The sequence below is a fragment of the Trachurus trachurus genome, assembly GCF_905171665.1.
Source record: "Trachurus trachurus genome assembly, chromosome: 1".
NCBI lineage: Eukaryota > Metazoa > Chordata > Actinopteri > Carangiformes > Carangidae > Trachurus > Trachurus trachurus.
The window spans coordinates 16,507,563-16,522,281 of record NC_139891.1 but is presented as its reverse complement, the minus strand read 5'-3'; the positions used below and the strand labels follow the sequence as shown (position 1 = coordinate 16,522,281).

The window sequence follows — 14,719 nt, the reverse complement described above, 5'->3', positions numbered from 1 at the left end:
AAATTCTTGCCGGTACTATTACCAAAAGTTATTTTTCTCTGCATTATTGTTATTATTACTTAAACGTGGTACACGTTTCGAAGGCTGGGTCAGGGGTAGACAATAAAGGAAATTTTGAAGATCGCTGGCCCCACCATTCTAACCACTGGCCCAGGACAATGTCAGGTAGTCTATTGATCCCCATAATAAATAAAAAAGAACATATCATAGCCTGCAAACAGCCTGCGGTCTCGCCATCGAGGCTGGAGCTTTCTTATATATCGATACCAATACTAGTAAATTTCCACGATTCTCGATACTTAGCTATACAATACCACGATTTAATTAGAAGAAAAAAACATGTGCTTCTAAATTGGCTACTTGATTTAATAAATAAATAAATAACTGTTTCTCATCAAACTTGTATTTAAGCTCTAGCCTACTGTGGTTTAACAATGAAGTAAAAACAGAGTTAAAATGGTAAATATGCCCCAACACAAACGGAAAGTCATGTAGTCATTACTTTTATCTGCAGTAGTTCAATGATACAACTGTTGCTGTCATTCATTCACTTTAGGCTGTTTCCACAGACTGGTGCAAAAACTGACTTATTGTTTCATTTTTCAGCTCCGTTTTGTTTTTACACACGTTTGTTTTTTTCTCTGCTTCAAACCATCATGGATGTAGCCTACTATGGTCTAAACGCGGACCACCGCTGTGGCGCACACCGAGCAGCTGGAGCCGCGTTCACATAAACAGACCGAGAGCTCGACATAGCCGCACCGAGACCCAGCGCGTGCTCTGGCCCGCGTGTAACGTCCGCGTCGGTCCCGACAGGACTCGCCACGACACACTGAGGGCAAAGTTTCACGGTACCGGAAAAAAAGGTTCAGTCTTCAGCAGCAGTGAGCGAGCGGCGCGCGTTCCGCGGTGCACAGCTGCACAGCTGCACACTGCAGCTGCTGCAGGTGGTGCTCCTGACGTCCCAGGGCAGAGCGCTGCTGCGCACAGAAAGTAGATCATGTCTCTGTCTTTGATCGGGTCGGGATCTCGTAACACTGTGTTATAATAATAACCGAGACAATTTCACAGAAATCATTTCCAAACCACAGGGAATTCATGTTAAATTAGATTTATTAAATGTTTTACTTTTTATTTTATTTATTTATTTTTATCTCTCTCATGATCTTCCTGGTACTGCGTACCGCCTCTGAATCTTTTAGTGGTACGCAGTACCGGACCGTACCGGCTTACTTTCACCCCTGTTTGTCACTGAAACAAACATAGTGGTTTGTTTAACAGCACTGTAAAAAATCAGCAAATAGCAAAGTAGAACCAGTTCTGTTTTACATATAATAATTAAATCAGCATCTTTTTTCGCCAGTACCACTAATAAATCATTAATTAACGAATAATATAGATAAAATCCTCATTTACCATTTTGTCTAGTATGTGAATCTGTCTAAAATGTATGAAAATCTAGCCTATCATGTGCAGAAATGGTGGACTCCTTTGAGAATCTTGGCGAAGTAGGAAGGAATGACTCTTCTTGCTTCCCGTAGTAACGCATGACAACAACTATGGCTGCCTCCTGCACGCTAGTGGGTTGTGGAGAGGAGAAAGATGACGACAAAGCTGTTATTGGTGACTATATCCCACTTTCTGCTTGTCTAAACCATTTCAGAACAAATTTGTGTCTGTACTCATGCTAATAAAAGCTGGGTCATGTTTCGACCTGTAGTTTAAGAACCTGTGTTGCACACGTGGGTGCTAGCAACTGGCCTGATAGCTGTCTAGCGTGTGGTGTGTGAAGTATACTGAGTTAGTAAAAGGCCACAAACGCACCATAAACGTGTTTTTTTTTTTTTAAATCACGGGCGTTGAAAAGCTCATCTCTGTGTGTGTTTACCTTACAGTACGCTTTTCAAACGGCACCGTCAGACATTCAGACAGGCTGGATTTCACCATTTACAAGAACGCAGATACGAGCAACCCCAGAAAAAAGAGCAGAAGGATGTTGGTAAGGAAAAATTGAAGACTATCTACCCTTAAACGCTGTGTTATGTCTTCACTGTACATTACACCCTTTAACAGGCCTGAGCAGATGATGTTCTATTTTAATAGCTTTGTTGCGTACAATTTCCTCTTACTAGGTTGCTGAATCCGACAGACTGTCTTATGTTGGAAGTAATTTTGGATCAGGGTCACTTAAATGCAACAACCTTTGCAAGTAAGTAAATGTAGTATATTTTAAAGAAATTAAGTATTTTGATCACAGAAGGTGTGTGCAGGATTGAATTAGAATGAATTGTCTGTGTTTAGCTATTACGTTGGAGTGCTGAACAAAAAGACCATGCAAATGGAGGTACACAACGCTCAGGTTTTCAACATGCAACCATTTATACCAGGTAAGGAAAACAATCAGCGGCATGTATTGAATGCTACATTTACATCTTCATCACCAAAGTGACTGATGACTTTTTAAAACAACTAAAACATCATTTTTGTAGGGAAGTGTATGATACTTTGGTTTTGGTTCATGAATGCAAATTTTCCATGTTTGCAACTTTTCTTCACCAGGAGAGACAACAGAAGCTGCAAAACCCCAGGACGTTACTCAGACCTACAGAGACAAGGTAAGGTGGTTTGTTATCTTGTCAAAGAATAGGAAAATACAGGGTTTAAATGACGATAAAGGTGTTTTAATCTTATGTAACATTTTCTCTTTAGGTTGACTCTTTAATTGAGGCGTTTGGCACTAACAAACAGAAGAGGGCTTTGAGCTCTCGCAGGCTGAATCAGGTGGGCAGTGACACCCTGCACCAGGCAGTGGCTAAGGCTGCTAACACCGTGATTAACCAAAAGGGTGTGGAAGGTAAGCTACATAGTTCGAGTCAGTGGGTGTCTGTGGATACTACTACTCTAAAGAAAGTCCAGTAGTTAAAAAGAACAGGGTTGGCATTAAAATGTAATGTCATCTTTAGATTTTCTGTCTGTCAACCATCTTACTCTCTGCGCTCTCTTCCCCCTGTTCTTGTGTCAATTTTTTTATTTTTTTTATTTTTTATTTTCTTCCTCAGCTCTCCAACAGGAAGTTGATGAGACAGAGGCCCAAGGAGATCTGGCTCTCCACCTACCCCCCTGCAACACAGATGCAGACACACCTGAGAATGTTTACCTGTTTGATGATCGTATCCTTCATTTGTTTTGTGTGTGTGTGTGTGTGTGTTATTACAGAAACACTGTAGATGACCAGATTATATATTATAAGTTTTAAACTTACAGCCGGGTTTGTTCGTTTGCATCGGTGTCCTTAATTGATACCTGCAGTCCTGACTCCAGTGGAATATGGAGCTTTGGAGCAGGCTGGTTCCAAGATGGCAGCACTCACCCCCGAGGAGCTGCAGAAGATGAGAAATGATGGAGGGTGGGCCAATGACACAGACCACACTTACTAAAACATTTTATCAAGCTGATTGTGTTCCCTTGCATTCAAACCTTTGTTTGTACTTTTTTAAGGTGTCTGTGTGTTGTGAAGCAACTAGAGAAAATGCCAACTGTAGGTGAAGACAGAGATAAAGTGTCACGATGCACCTTTTACCTTTCCGTGCTGCTCAAACTGGCGAAACAGAGGAACCTTACCCGTAAATGTGAGTACTGTTGTTTGTCATCATCATACCTTGAGTGTTACCCTCACCTTGGACCAGTGCTAATAGTGATTTACATTTTCATGTGCAGTTGGGCAGGAGGAAGGCTGTCCTCGCATCATCCTGTCCAAACTGTTCAAAACATTTACTGTGGAGACTTTCAGCAATGGCAGGTAAGATGTGTTCATATATCTGTAGGGAGTACATCTGAGTTGGCTGAATGAATTTAATTGGGAACAGAACAGTAAAAACACATGACATCTGCTTGCTTTTTTCGGTCAAAATTCAGATTACCAAGAGCAAAATGGCCACAAATGCCTCTCATACTATTTTACACCACTTTCTACACCTTATTGTATATTTACTGATCACCCAGTGGGTCAATGCAGTTTTATTTATGGTGCCCAAATCAAAAATTTGCCTCAGAGGGCTTCACAATCTGATAGTCCATATGACACCCAATTGGACAGTTTCTATTCTTCAACTTATGAAATTAAGTTGAGTTTTGATATGGTTACTCACTCTTCTGTACAAACAAACATTTTACTTTTCAAGGATCCTGAACTTGGTGTCATCATCAATGCAAGCTAAAATAGCCGCATACTGCTTGGCCATCCTGCTGCATATGAGTCACATGACTGCTGATCTCACATTACTGCACCGTGACCTTGGAATCACCGAGTCCAGGTAAGAAAAATAAAAAGACTCTGCATGCTTATGTGAAAACTTCAGTACACATTGTGTATTCGATATACTGTACTTGTTGAGTATTTGCTAAATACTAGCGTCTAAATAATACAGGACTCTTGTTAGAGTTAGTGATGTCATGTCAGATCTGTGAACTAAGTTTATGGGCTTTTCTTCTTTCCGCATATGGTTATCAGTGATAGTGCCATTCTTACCATTCTCCCATAAAGCACTGTAAGCGTGTGGTGCAATGGAGGAAAAAACATAGCATATCTGATTCATGTTTTCCTTCAGGATAATTGAAGTTGCAAAGTCAATGGGACTGACCCTAACTAAACCAGCCCGGGGGAAGAATGAGGAGTCTGGTCTGCGAGACGAACACAGGCAAGCGTCTCTTGTTCTGCCTCTGGTCAAATATGATCAGTTCATGGAGAGACGGAAACGCAAGAAAATGCACTGAAGACCACAACAAGTGTAGACAAGAACTGTATCGGCATGACTGTGAGAAGTGGAAATGCCACAAATAAGAACTGTTTATTGATGACTTTTGTAGACAAATAAAGTGGTCGACTTTGACTAATACATGATATTGTTCATTCTTATTGTGCACGTTACAAAAAAGCAGAGTGATGATGAACTGTAAACAAATTCTAGATGACAGAAAACATTAGCTTAGATAAAACGTGTAGGCACATTTGTAGACATCACATATTGCACACTGAACATCTTTTTCCTTCCTTAACTGACTGTTACCAGCTGAGTCTGTGCGGTTGTATCACTGTGCAGTGTGTTGATATAGCTAGAATGATGACTTGTCCTCCCTCTCTGAATTTGAATGAATTATATTTGGAGGACATGATACAGAAACACAGACTCACCGGGAAACAGCGCTGTGCAAGAGGCAGAAACATAAGTTTGGCTTTGTTTTTTATTTTTTGCATATACACCTCACACTATGACAACTCATCTCCCCAGCTACAATCACTGATTGATTAAAAAAATCAACAAGGCACAGCTTTACTTTGTAGCATGATTGATGCTGGCATCTCTGATGCCTTTGACTTCTGCTAGGACTTAAGAATGTGCACTTCCTAACCAGTAAGTCTGAGAAGCAAACTGACAAAACCAACAAAGTCTACAGCAGTCCTGTACACATGTATGAAATCTGCATTTAAAAGAGAACATGATTTTTCAAGTTAAAGCTTTAGTATGGAAACAGCATATGTAGGTGGGTGAAAATGCTTAAATATTTTACACTTCAGCTTCACCTCATGAGTCCACATTTGATAAAAGCACTGGCATTTTATCATAAAATTACAAAAGTCTGATTTCAGATTCACTAAATGTTGTGCCACCCTAACATACTAGAAGGTGGATGGCCCCTTTAGTGGTTATACTTGGTGCTGGCTATTACTACTTGGTGGTTACTCCACCCCAACAACGGCATCGTTGCGAAGGGTCTTCTATGAGGAAGTCTAGAGTGCTACAAATGTACAATAACACTAATTTAGAAGTGATCAGATGCTGACCTCTTGTTCATGTTGGTTTGTAAGTGCTTGCCAGCATTCACAGGATGGAGCAAAACATGCTGCCACTGTGGCAACCACTCTCCACTGTGGCGCTGATCCTGGTTGTCATGGAAATCCCAAGTCGGGAAGGATACTGGGATGATGACAGGCCAGAGGGGGAGCTGGCCAGTGGACGAGGAGGAGGGTTTTCCAATACCCATGGAGGAGCAGATGTACAGCTACAGAATGCAAAGACACAAATTAAAGGTATTTTTTCACATAAAGACAATAATATTGAGACATGAGAAACATTGAGTAGTGCAGCTGTTAACTGTGAAATAATTTAGGGTGTCTGGCATTTTGGGAGCAAACATGTTGTGAGCACAACATTGACATCAACTCCTTTCAAGTTGATAAGATAAACTGAACTTCTTAGCAAGAAGTTGCTTGTTAACATATCCGGTAGAAACAATTATTGAGAGTCATGCTTCAGACCAGGAAGTGCATTTAACTCCTAAGGTGACAAACTGTTAAGAGGAGAAAGGAGGACTTTTAAGAGGCCTAAGAGTTTCTTAATCAGAGAAGGAAATGGCAGAAAGACAGAGAGGTCAGAGATATATTCTCCAAACATTGATTAACAACTATTTAATGAAATGCTACATATTAGACTGTGCATGGATAATCTTTGTGGTCGACCTCCCACCGTGAAATAGCCCACGCATTTACAGTAGAAATGAAGGTAATCACACCATTATAATGTTTAACTAAAAAAATGACCGGTCAGCACAGTGATCAATTACAGCACTTTTTAAAACCTCATACTGTAGCGCTGTTTGTTTTTCCGCTGGATGTGTCCACACGTTACCGGCTCACAAACGGACATTCATGGACATAGCAGGGTTTCCGGTGCAATGTGTTCCAGTCTGCCTCTTGGCTTTCGCTGTAACTCCAGAGCTGAATTTCCCTCTCAAATCGTTATGTGAAATGACCAGAAAGGCGATTAAACATAAGCAATAAACATCTAATAACTATTGGCCCCAAGTTTGTATATGTTCCAAACTATTTGCAGCTTCTTTTAAATCTGACTAACAATTTATTGAAATTTGTTTAGTTGTGATGAATGAAATGAAATGAATAGTTGTTCATGATACAAAATCATTTTCACGATGTCTTACAGTAATAGCCTAACTAAGTTTTGTGAATTTCACTGTCCATTCATCACTAGGAGTGGATTTGTTTTTTCCCCTCCTTTTTTCTAACAACCAATCAGAGATTTTTTAAAAATGAGTCACCCCTAGCAACAGGGTCAACCACACCTCCTCGCTAAGATAAAAGTCTCCGTCCGCTCCTTACTCAGAGTTGCTCTCAGAAACTTCCTAAATCACTCTTAAGCTAAGATTCCTTGCTAGGAGTTTTTAGGCTAAGTTATAGGAGCTCTCTGAGACGACTCTGAGAATCTTTGTGAATATGGGCCCAGGTTTATTAAGATAAATAATTAAAACAAAGGTTAGCCGTCTCAGCTCTCAGCCCTTTCCTGACATCCTGTGGTAGCTGTACAGCATTGGTGAAACACTGACTGTAAATGGTTAACTGCTTTATTCAGTGTTCCAGTTACAATCAGCTAGTTGGCTTATTTTAGAGGCGAGAGCACAGCAGTGCTCCCAATAAAAACCTCCAGTTGACACAGAAGGAATCCAAACCAGGAGATGTTGACAGCAACAGCGGTGAAGACAACTCCCTTAATCCCACAAGGTGGTAATTCACTGTACATTCATCATCACAAGTGATATTAATTAATACCATTTGATACATTAAGTGCATAGGCAGCACAACAAAGAGAAGGAGTAGTAGACAGATCCTGGTGGTATCTGAATGTCTAGGATGTTAATTACCTGTTATTATGCCTCAGAATACTGTTGTTGCGCAGCACACAGCTATCATTGCCAGGATCCATATGTAGCAGTGTTTTTTTGTTTGCAGGGTGGCCTTGGAACAAGAAATTGTCATGGACAACTCCTTTTACTGGCCCGAGCACAGCAATACCACAGCTCTGTGTTGGTTGGACACGGTTGCGCAGCACCTAATGATAAGAATTATAATTAAAAAACAAAACAAATAATATAGCAACTAAGACTTCATTAGTCTGTGTTCATGCCTCACTCCAACTCACCTTGATGTCTGCATTGCCCGAGACTTGGATCCCATATCCGCAGTTTCCAACCATATCGTTCTCCACGATCTGCCCGTTCCCGCTGAAACTGACGCCATGGCCGTTGTTTTCATAGATGCCGTTACCACGAAGCTCCACTCTGCAGTCTTTCTCTGCCGTAACACCACCTCGACCATTTTCAAGTATGCAGTTAGTAACCAGGCGGGTCAGCTGACTGCTCTGCAGCACAGCAATTCCAGTGCCGCGGTTACTGTTCACAAGGTTAGCAAAAACGTTCAAGGGCTCACTGCTCTTCACGTACAAACCAACTGCTACAGAGAGGGAAACAGAAAGATGGAGAGGTTAGGGAGTGACTATTTGTATTTGAGACTAGATGTATTTGATGCAACAGGTGTCTTTTTTTTTTACCTCCATTGTAACTCATGCAGTTACTCTCCACCAGGGCCACACTAATGGAGCGTCGTGCAGAATGGCGCTCGTCCTCGCTGTCCAGGTCACTCTCCCACGCAAACAATTCCCCTTCTTCATTTAAGTTCTCCTGCCCCTCTCTTCCTTCTCCTTCTACTCCCCTCCTTTCCCCGCTACCTCCATCTCCACCAATCCCTTCCTGCCCTGGCCAGTTCCCCTCTCTCGCTTCGATGTTCTCTGGGTCTTTCCTGCAGAACACTGCCAGCCCATACATACAGTTATGGGTGATATAGTTTCCCAGGAGTTGCGGCAGGCTGGACGACATAACCCACACACCACAGCCTTTGTTACCTGAAGAAACAAAAGGGAACAGAGATGAAACACCAGTGCAACTGATGGGCAGAGGTAAATAAAGTCGCTGCCCTTATCAGGTTGAAATTACACACAGTAGACATGGTTTCCTTCAATAAGTCCACGTCCTCTCTCTCCCACCACCACGCCATCCGAGAAGCCATAACAGATGTAGTTGTTCCTCAAGATGGGGTCACCTCCTCTGCGGATGTCTACACCCCCCCACTGGTTCTCTCTGATCACATTCTCTGAAATAAAAAATAAAAAAACCTTTATACAGGATATTAAAAAAACTGATATAAATTCAGGTAAGCACATAACCACAAGTAGTGATTTTTGGAAGTGGCAAAGCAATGGGTGACAGTGGACAACATATGATTTAAGGAGGTGGGGCAGACCCACTTACACACCTGTTATCATCCCTCTGCCATTCTCATTTATAGCGATTCCTGCTGCCTGGCCCTGGAAGATGTGATTCCCACTATGAGAGAGATAGAACAAGAGTAGAACAACTACAGAGTCTAATACTGTAGAGTTAATTAATTAATTACCAATTAGTTATGCAGCTCTGTCTTATAACAGAAGTTGTAACTCACTTTACAGTAAAATGCAAGGTTATGTTTGCAGGTTAAGGTTCATAGAAACAATATTTAAAGGCTTGTATGAATATACAGAATCCATTGATACAATCTGGGGATCATTAAGGCCTTGTTTTAACAATGACAAGTCAAAATGTCCGCTGTGAAAAAGGCCTAAGGTTTAAGATTTCACAATATTGTTTTAATTTGACCTCTATAACTGATGCAAATATTATGACTTTACATTCTTGGGGAAAGTTAGCTTGTTTTTAGAGTCCAGCCTACCTGACCACAGGATTCCCGCTGAAGAGAATATACACGCCTGCCTCTTTGTTGTTATAGATCTGGTTACTCCGAATTGAGCCTTTCCCATTGCCAAGGACAACAACTCCAGAACGCAAACCACTATGTATTTTGTTGCACTGCAGAATGAAAGACAAAATGAATTGTAAAAAAGGAAAAGAAAGGACAATCAAGCTAGGAGCAGTTATCTTCGGCAGTTTACCTCCTGGTGTTAAACTATTTAAATCAAATACCAGCTTTTATACACCTCTTTTATTGTGCTTCATAATTATCGATAGTCTGGGATTGGGACCTCAAAACAATCCCAATAAATTCCATGGAAACTGAGATTCTGGGATCAGTTAGTAAATGGCTCTTCGGGTTCATTTTCTCCCAACGAGGTAAAAGGCATCTACGGACTGTGAGATTTCAGAAATATTACAAGGTTTTTTTTGTGGGCCACACTGGGAAACATGGATCTAATTTACTTGGGTATGACACCATGATGGATTTGTACAGACTGTATGATGATTAACACTTGATTCATAGAATATACTAGAATAAAACACCATGGGTGCATGACATTCAAACAATGACGCTTAACGAGAGAATCCTGCCACTGCAATAATGGTATTTTTTGTATGTGGAAAAAACCCAAAGAAGAGAGGAAGGAGGGAAATGGCCTTGGCCATGGAGAAAAGGCAAACTTGGGATGCCAGTCATACATTCCTAGTTGTTGAATAGCAGACTCAGGTTGTACAGTAGCAGCACACATTGTGGTATGTTCATCTTTATTTCTGTGACTGTGATAACAGCCATCACTTAACTTTTTTCAAAGTCTGACCACTGTTTTGGAGTAGACATCAAGAAATCATCATGTTTCTTTTATGTTGGTCATATTTCGTCTGAAGTTAGCCCACAATCGCACAGTGTACACCTCCCTAAAACTGTGGACTTATGTAGACAGTGAAGCGGCAGTTACCACAACTTTGGGGTTAGCCCCTTTTCGGATATCCAGTCCCGCTTCTCCGTTGGAGTGGATGTTGTTTTCTGCGATGAGGCCCTGGGCTGAGAGACGCAGGAACACACCTGACGCCCGGCACTCACTCACCTCGTTTCTCAGCATCACTATCTGCAGCCAGTGAGAAAGCAAAAGACAGCTCAAATGACAGAATAGGAAACTGCTGCTTAATTACTCATGATCTGGAGTTACTCCCTTAATTCGATACACTACTCGGATGGCATGCTGGAAATAAAAGTCACTGAGCATGGAAAACCTAAATTTGTCAAGATGCATTAATGTAGGATTTATTTACTGTTGAGTTCTGGATGCAGCGGACAGCGTAGTTCAGCCCCCGGAAAACATTGCCTTCCAGCCGAGCTTGTGCATAATTAGACAAATGCACGCCCCCCTTCCCTTCCCTGAAGAGGCAGCGTCTAAGGATGCAGCCAAGGGTTGATGCTGCCAACATCTGAGCTTCTGGGTCCCTGTCTAGTTCCTGTTGAAGGGTAAGAGGTTCAGGGGTTACAGGTGGAGGATTCGGGGATGAAGCCTGTGGCAGAGACCCATCCGCCCGGGGTTTGAGCAAATGGGATAGGCCATGATTGTCACATGGAATTTTGTAATCCAATGTAAATGTGTTTTTGGTGTTGTTTTTTTCTCCATCTCGACTCTCCTCCTCTCCCTCGCTGTGTTCACCATCACTCCAGCCATCTTCAATCACTGTGCCCTGACACACTGCATCTACCCCAGTCCTCTTCTGCCAGTCCTCTATGCTCACATGTTCCCTTTGGACAGTATTCCCTGACAGTTGATGCCCACCAGTTGAGCCAGCCAGATGACCTCTGGGAGGGCTACTGTTACTCCCAGACATGCTACATGATGGGAACGTCCTGGTCAGGGCAGCCAAGTGTTTACAAGCCCAGTTCCGTTCTGTCACTGGAGGACCTTCCACAGTGACTGAAGCCGTGTCACTTCCTGAGAAGTCACAGCTGTCCAATAAACTGAGGACGACACCCAGCAAGTGGGCAGAGCTGCCCTGTGAGAAGGAGCAGAAGCGAGCCTGGCAGGTTCCTGGGCCACGGATTTGCAACTGAGCCCCCTCAAAGTTGCAGTTATCTAGCTGGACGTGACCCCACGACGTCTGCAGCAAAGCAAGGAGAGAGAGCACGAAGTCAGACAGATAATTTCAGCAAAAAACACACAGATATATCAGAACAGATACAGACATGAGTACAAATATGATGTGAAACTACTCTGACAATAAATACTAACCCCAGTTCCAGCAGCTCAAATTAGATATTTTTTTCAGCTTTTTAGTCTTTTGTGAAAGTAAACTGACCTATAGTTTTGGCTGGTTAAATGACAGGAAAGCATTTTAAATGCATCACCTTGATGAAACTGTGATAGCCATTCTTCATCATTTTTTGACATTATACAGTCAACATGTCACTGGTTAATGGGGAAATAACCATTAGTGTTACTTCTGTTGCAGCAAACCAAGATGTGCGACATACCAACAGCTTTGAGCAGTTGGTAAAACATGGCTATGTGAAGAGACCATCACCATAAGCTGTTACTTCACCTTGTAGACCACAGTGGAGAACCAGGGTGGCATGAACACCAGATTACACAGCCTGGCAGTGGGACACTGCTGCTCCATACACACCAGGAGGGCCACCTCACCCAGTCGTCCCAGCCCAACCAGCTCCACAGGCACCTTCAGTGCTACTTCTGCCTGCTCCTCATACACCCCGGGATGGAGGACCACACGGTCGTACGGCCCCACCACCCCGAGAGCCCCACGCAGGGTCTCGAACTCACATCCAGGCCCCACATGCCAGACCCTGCGATCTTTTCGCCTGCGGAAAAAGAGGAGGCAGGCGGAAGACTGAAGCTCTGGCCCGTTTTGAGTCCAGGTGCGTGTGGCCAGGGCGTGCTGCTTCAGGGCTTCCCTCCAGGATGGGGGCTCCAGGTGGGGCTGACTGGGCCAGTTGGGATGGCGGCACTCGGGGCAGCCCAGGCAGAGCTGCCTCCAGCGGGTGTTGTCCAGAGAGAGGATGAGCTCCCGCCAGGCACGGCACACCTGGCAGCAGCGGCCCAGGTCAGGGAGAGGCAGGTAGGCCAAGATAACCCTCCACAGCTCCACGGGGAGGCTGCCCACCTCCATGGCAGCACTCACACTCACACACACACACTCACACTCACACTCACACACACACCGGCTGGGGAGCGCAGTGACGGCAGGCACACCTGGAAACAGACAGACACACGCAGGCGCACATAAAGCAACAGGAAACCGCTAGCGCCACTCGTTACACAACAACAATAATAAAGATAAACAAACATAAAACGCCGCTTTTAAACGTCTGCACAGGCACATCCTAGTCATCTCGACGCTCAGCTAAGACCGTAACTAGCTATACTGTGTCGTGTAAACAGGAAAACACACAGCCAACGAGACAAGATGGAAACGAGGTCGTGAATTCTGTAACATTGCTGTAATTTTAATTAACGTATCCAATACCTCTATTTATGCCTGTTATATCGTGTTGAAAGTTTGCTACGATTATGAACGGTGAGCTAGCGAGGTAACACACGTTAAATGCAAAACATTGTGTAAAGGACGCAAGCCACAACAAAACAAAAACACAGCAGAGCATCACCTCCGTCAAAAACATACATAACAAAGGCTTACCCTCTACTGGTTGGCCACAGTTTGATATTATCAGCACATGTTCAGACCTGCTGGGTTTTATCTTGTGGCGTTTGCCTACATGTCTGCGATATTAGCGACTTCTCGCTGCCTCCAGCCTTCAATAACCCACGGTGACTGCAGCAGCAGCAGCAGCAGCAGCAGCTGATGTGCCATCGACTCACGAGTTCAGACGTTTGCTTCCAGTTTACGGCAGAAGACCAAGTCTGGTCCATCTTCCGCTTCCCCAAAGTGGGCGTCCACCTGGCTGATGGTGGGAGAAGTGGAGATGTTAGCGCTGATGGTAATTTGAACCAAGAACATTAAATGAGCAGGAAGTCAGGGTTGTTTCTAGAAACCCCAAAAGAAAGGTAAGATGGCTTGAGAGCTCTATTTTCAGTTTGGCTCTGTGGCCGCGCATCTTTATTTTATTTTATTTTTAATAGGCCTATTTGTTTCTCTTTAGTTTTGTTCCTAGCAAGCATTTACAGCTCGTGACAGGTAATTTGAGGATTATGGTGGGACTCCTCTGCCCCACAACTAACCCTCTCTCACCAACCAACATGTCCTGGCGAGATAGCATAGGGCTAAAGCTGCTCCTTCACCTCCACACTACTGGTACTGTAATTTTCTATCTCCATATTTAAAAAAAGAAAACAAAAAAAGGGGCAATATACATTCAACTTGTCATGTCATACCTTCAACCCAGATGTTATGGCCTATAGCTTGCGTCAAAAAATATTACTCTGTTAGAATCTGGATTCAAATTAGGAAAAGCCTAGGCCTCCATAGAGCCTCAGACCTCTCCCCCATTGTAAACAATCACCTATTTCTGCTCTCTTGCACTGATTTGACCTTTCAGACTTGGTTTGATAAAGTGATAAACTAATTTTAGGGACCTTACAACCAAGAGACTTTTATGTCCTTTTCTGAGCTTCCAACAAAATATGACCTGCCTAAATCCCACCTAGGCTATTTAATTTTTTTCAGACAAAGGATTTTATTCAGAAGCAGAACCCCAAATTCCCTAGTCGTCCCCAAGGATTCCTTGGAGCAAGAACTTGGAACCACACTGCCTGATGATTATTGGCAACAAGTTTTACGGTTGGTTCACTCCTCTTCAATCTGTGTGAGGCACAGCCTCCTACAGTGTAAAGTTGTACACAAAATTCATTACACTAATTTGAGGCTATCTCGGATATAACCCGAACATGGACATACTCATACAACCACTGAGAAAAAAAAATTAAATAAATATAAATCATAGTCAGAATAAAAATCGTAAAAATGATTAACAACCATGCTTAGAACGAAAGTGGAAAAGAAAGAGAAAACAAAGGAACATAGACAACAATTAAAAAAAAGGGTGAAATAGGGGGTAAAAAAAAAGGGAAGGGGGGGCTACTCCGTAATT

The 14,719-nt window shown here is 42.9% G+C and overlaps 2 protein-coding genes across 2 annotated transcripts; one reads left to right on the top strand and one right to left on the bottom strand.

The window, feature by feature from the left end:
* Positions 1 to 1,547: 1,547 nt before the first annotated feature.
* polr1e (RNA polymerase I subunit E) lies at positions 1,548 to 4,889 on the top strand (the record flags this gene model as incomplete). Its single annotated transcript, XM_083977732.1, has 12 exons — positions 1,548 to 1,623; positions 1,896 to 1,999; positions 2,133 to 2,209; positions 2,302 to 2,387; positions 2,560 to 2,615; positions 2,710 to 2,854; positions 3,060 to 3,170; positions 3,310 to 3,406; positions 3,499 to 3,629; positions 3,718 to 3,799; positions 4,182 to 4,313; positions 4,608 to 4,889. 12 exons carry the CDS (start codon positions 1,548 to 1,550, stop codon positions 4,771 to 4,773), a joined length of 1,263 nt encoding a protein of 420 aa, XP_083833858.1. The 3' UTR covers positions 4,774 to 4,889.
* Positions 4,890 to 5,164: 275 nt separating this feature from the next.
* On the bottom strand, positions 5,165 to 13,436 carry fbxo10 (F-box protein 10). Its single transcript, XM_083977721.1, has 11 exons — positions 13,309 to 13,436; positions 12,196 to 12,863; positions 10,927 to 11,754; positions 10,593 to 10,742; positions 9,614 to 9,750; positions 9,161 to 9,231; positions 8,846 to 8,998; positions 8,400 to 8,750; positions 7,992 to 8,302; positions 7,714 to 7,901; positions 5,165 to 6,060 (listed from the first exon to the last, which is right to left on the bottom strand). Exons 2-11 carry the CDS (start codon positions 12,778 to 12,780, stop codon positions 5,880 to 5,882), a joined length of 2,955 nt encoding a protein of 984 aa, XP_083833847.1. The 5' UTR covers positions 12,781 to 12,863; positions 13,309 to 13,436; the 3' UTR covers positions 5,165 to 5,879.
* Positions 13,437 to 14,719: the final 1,283 nt, after the last annotated feature.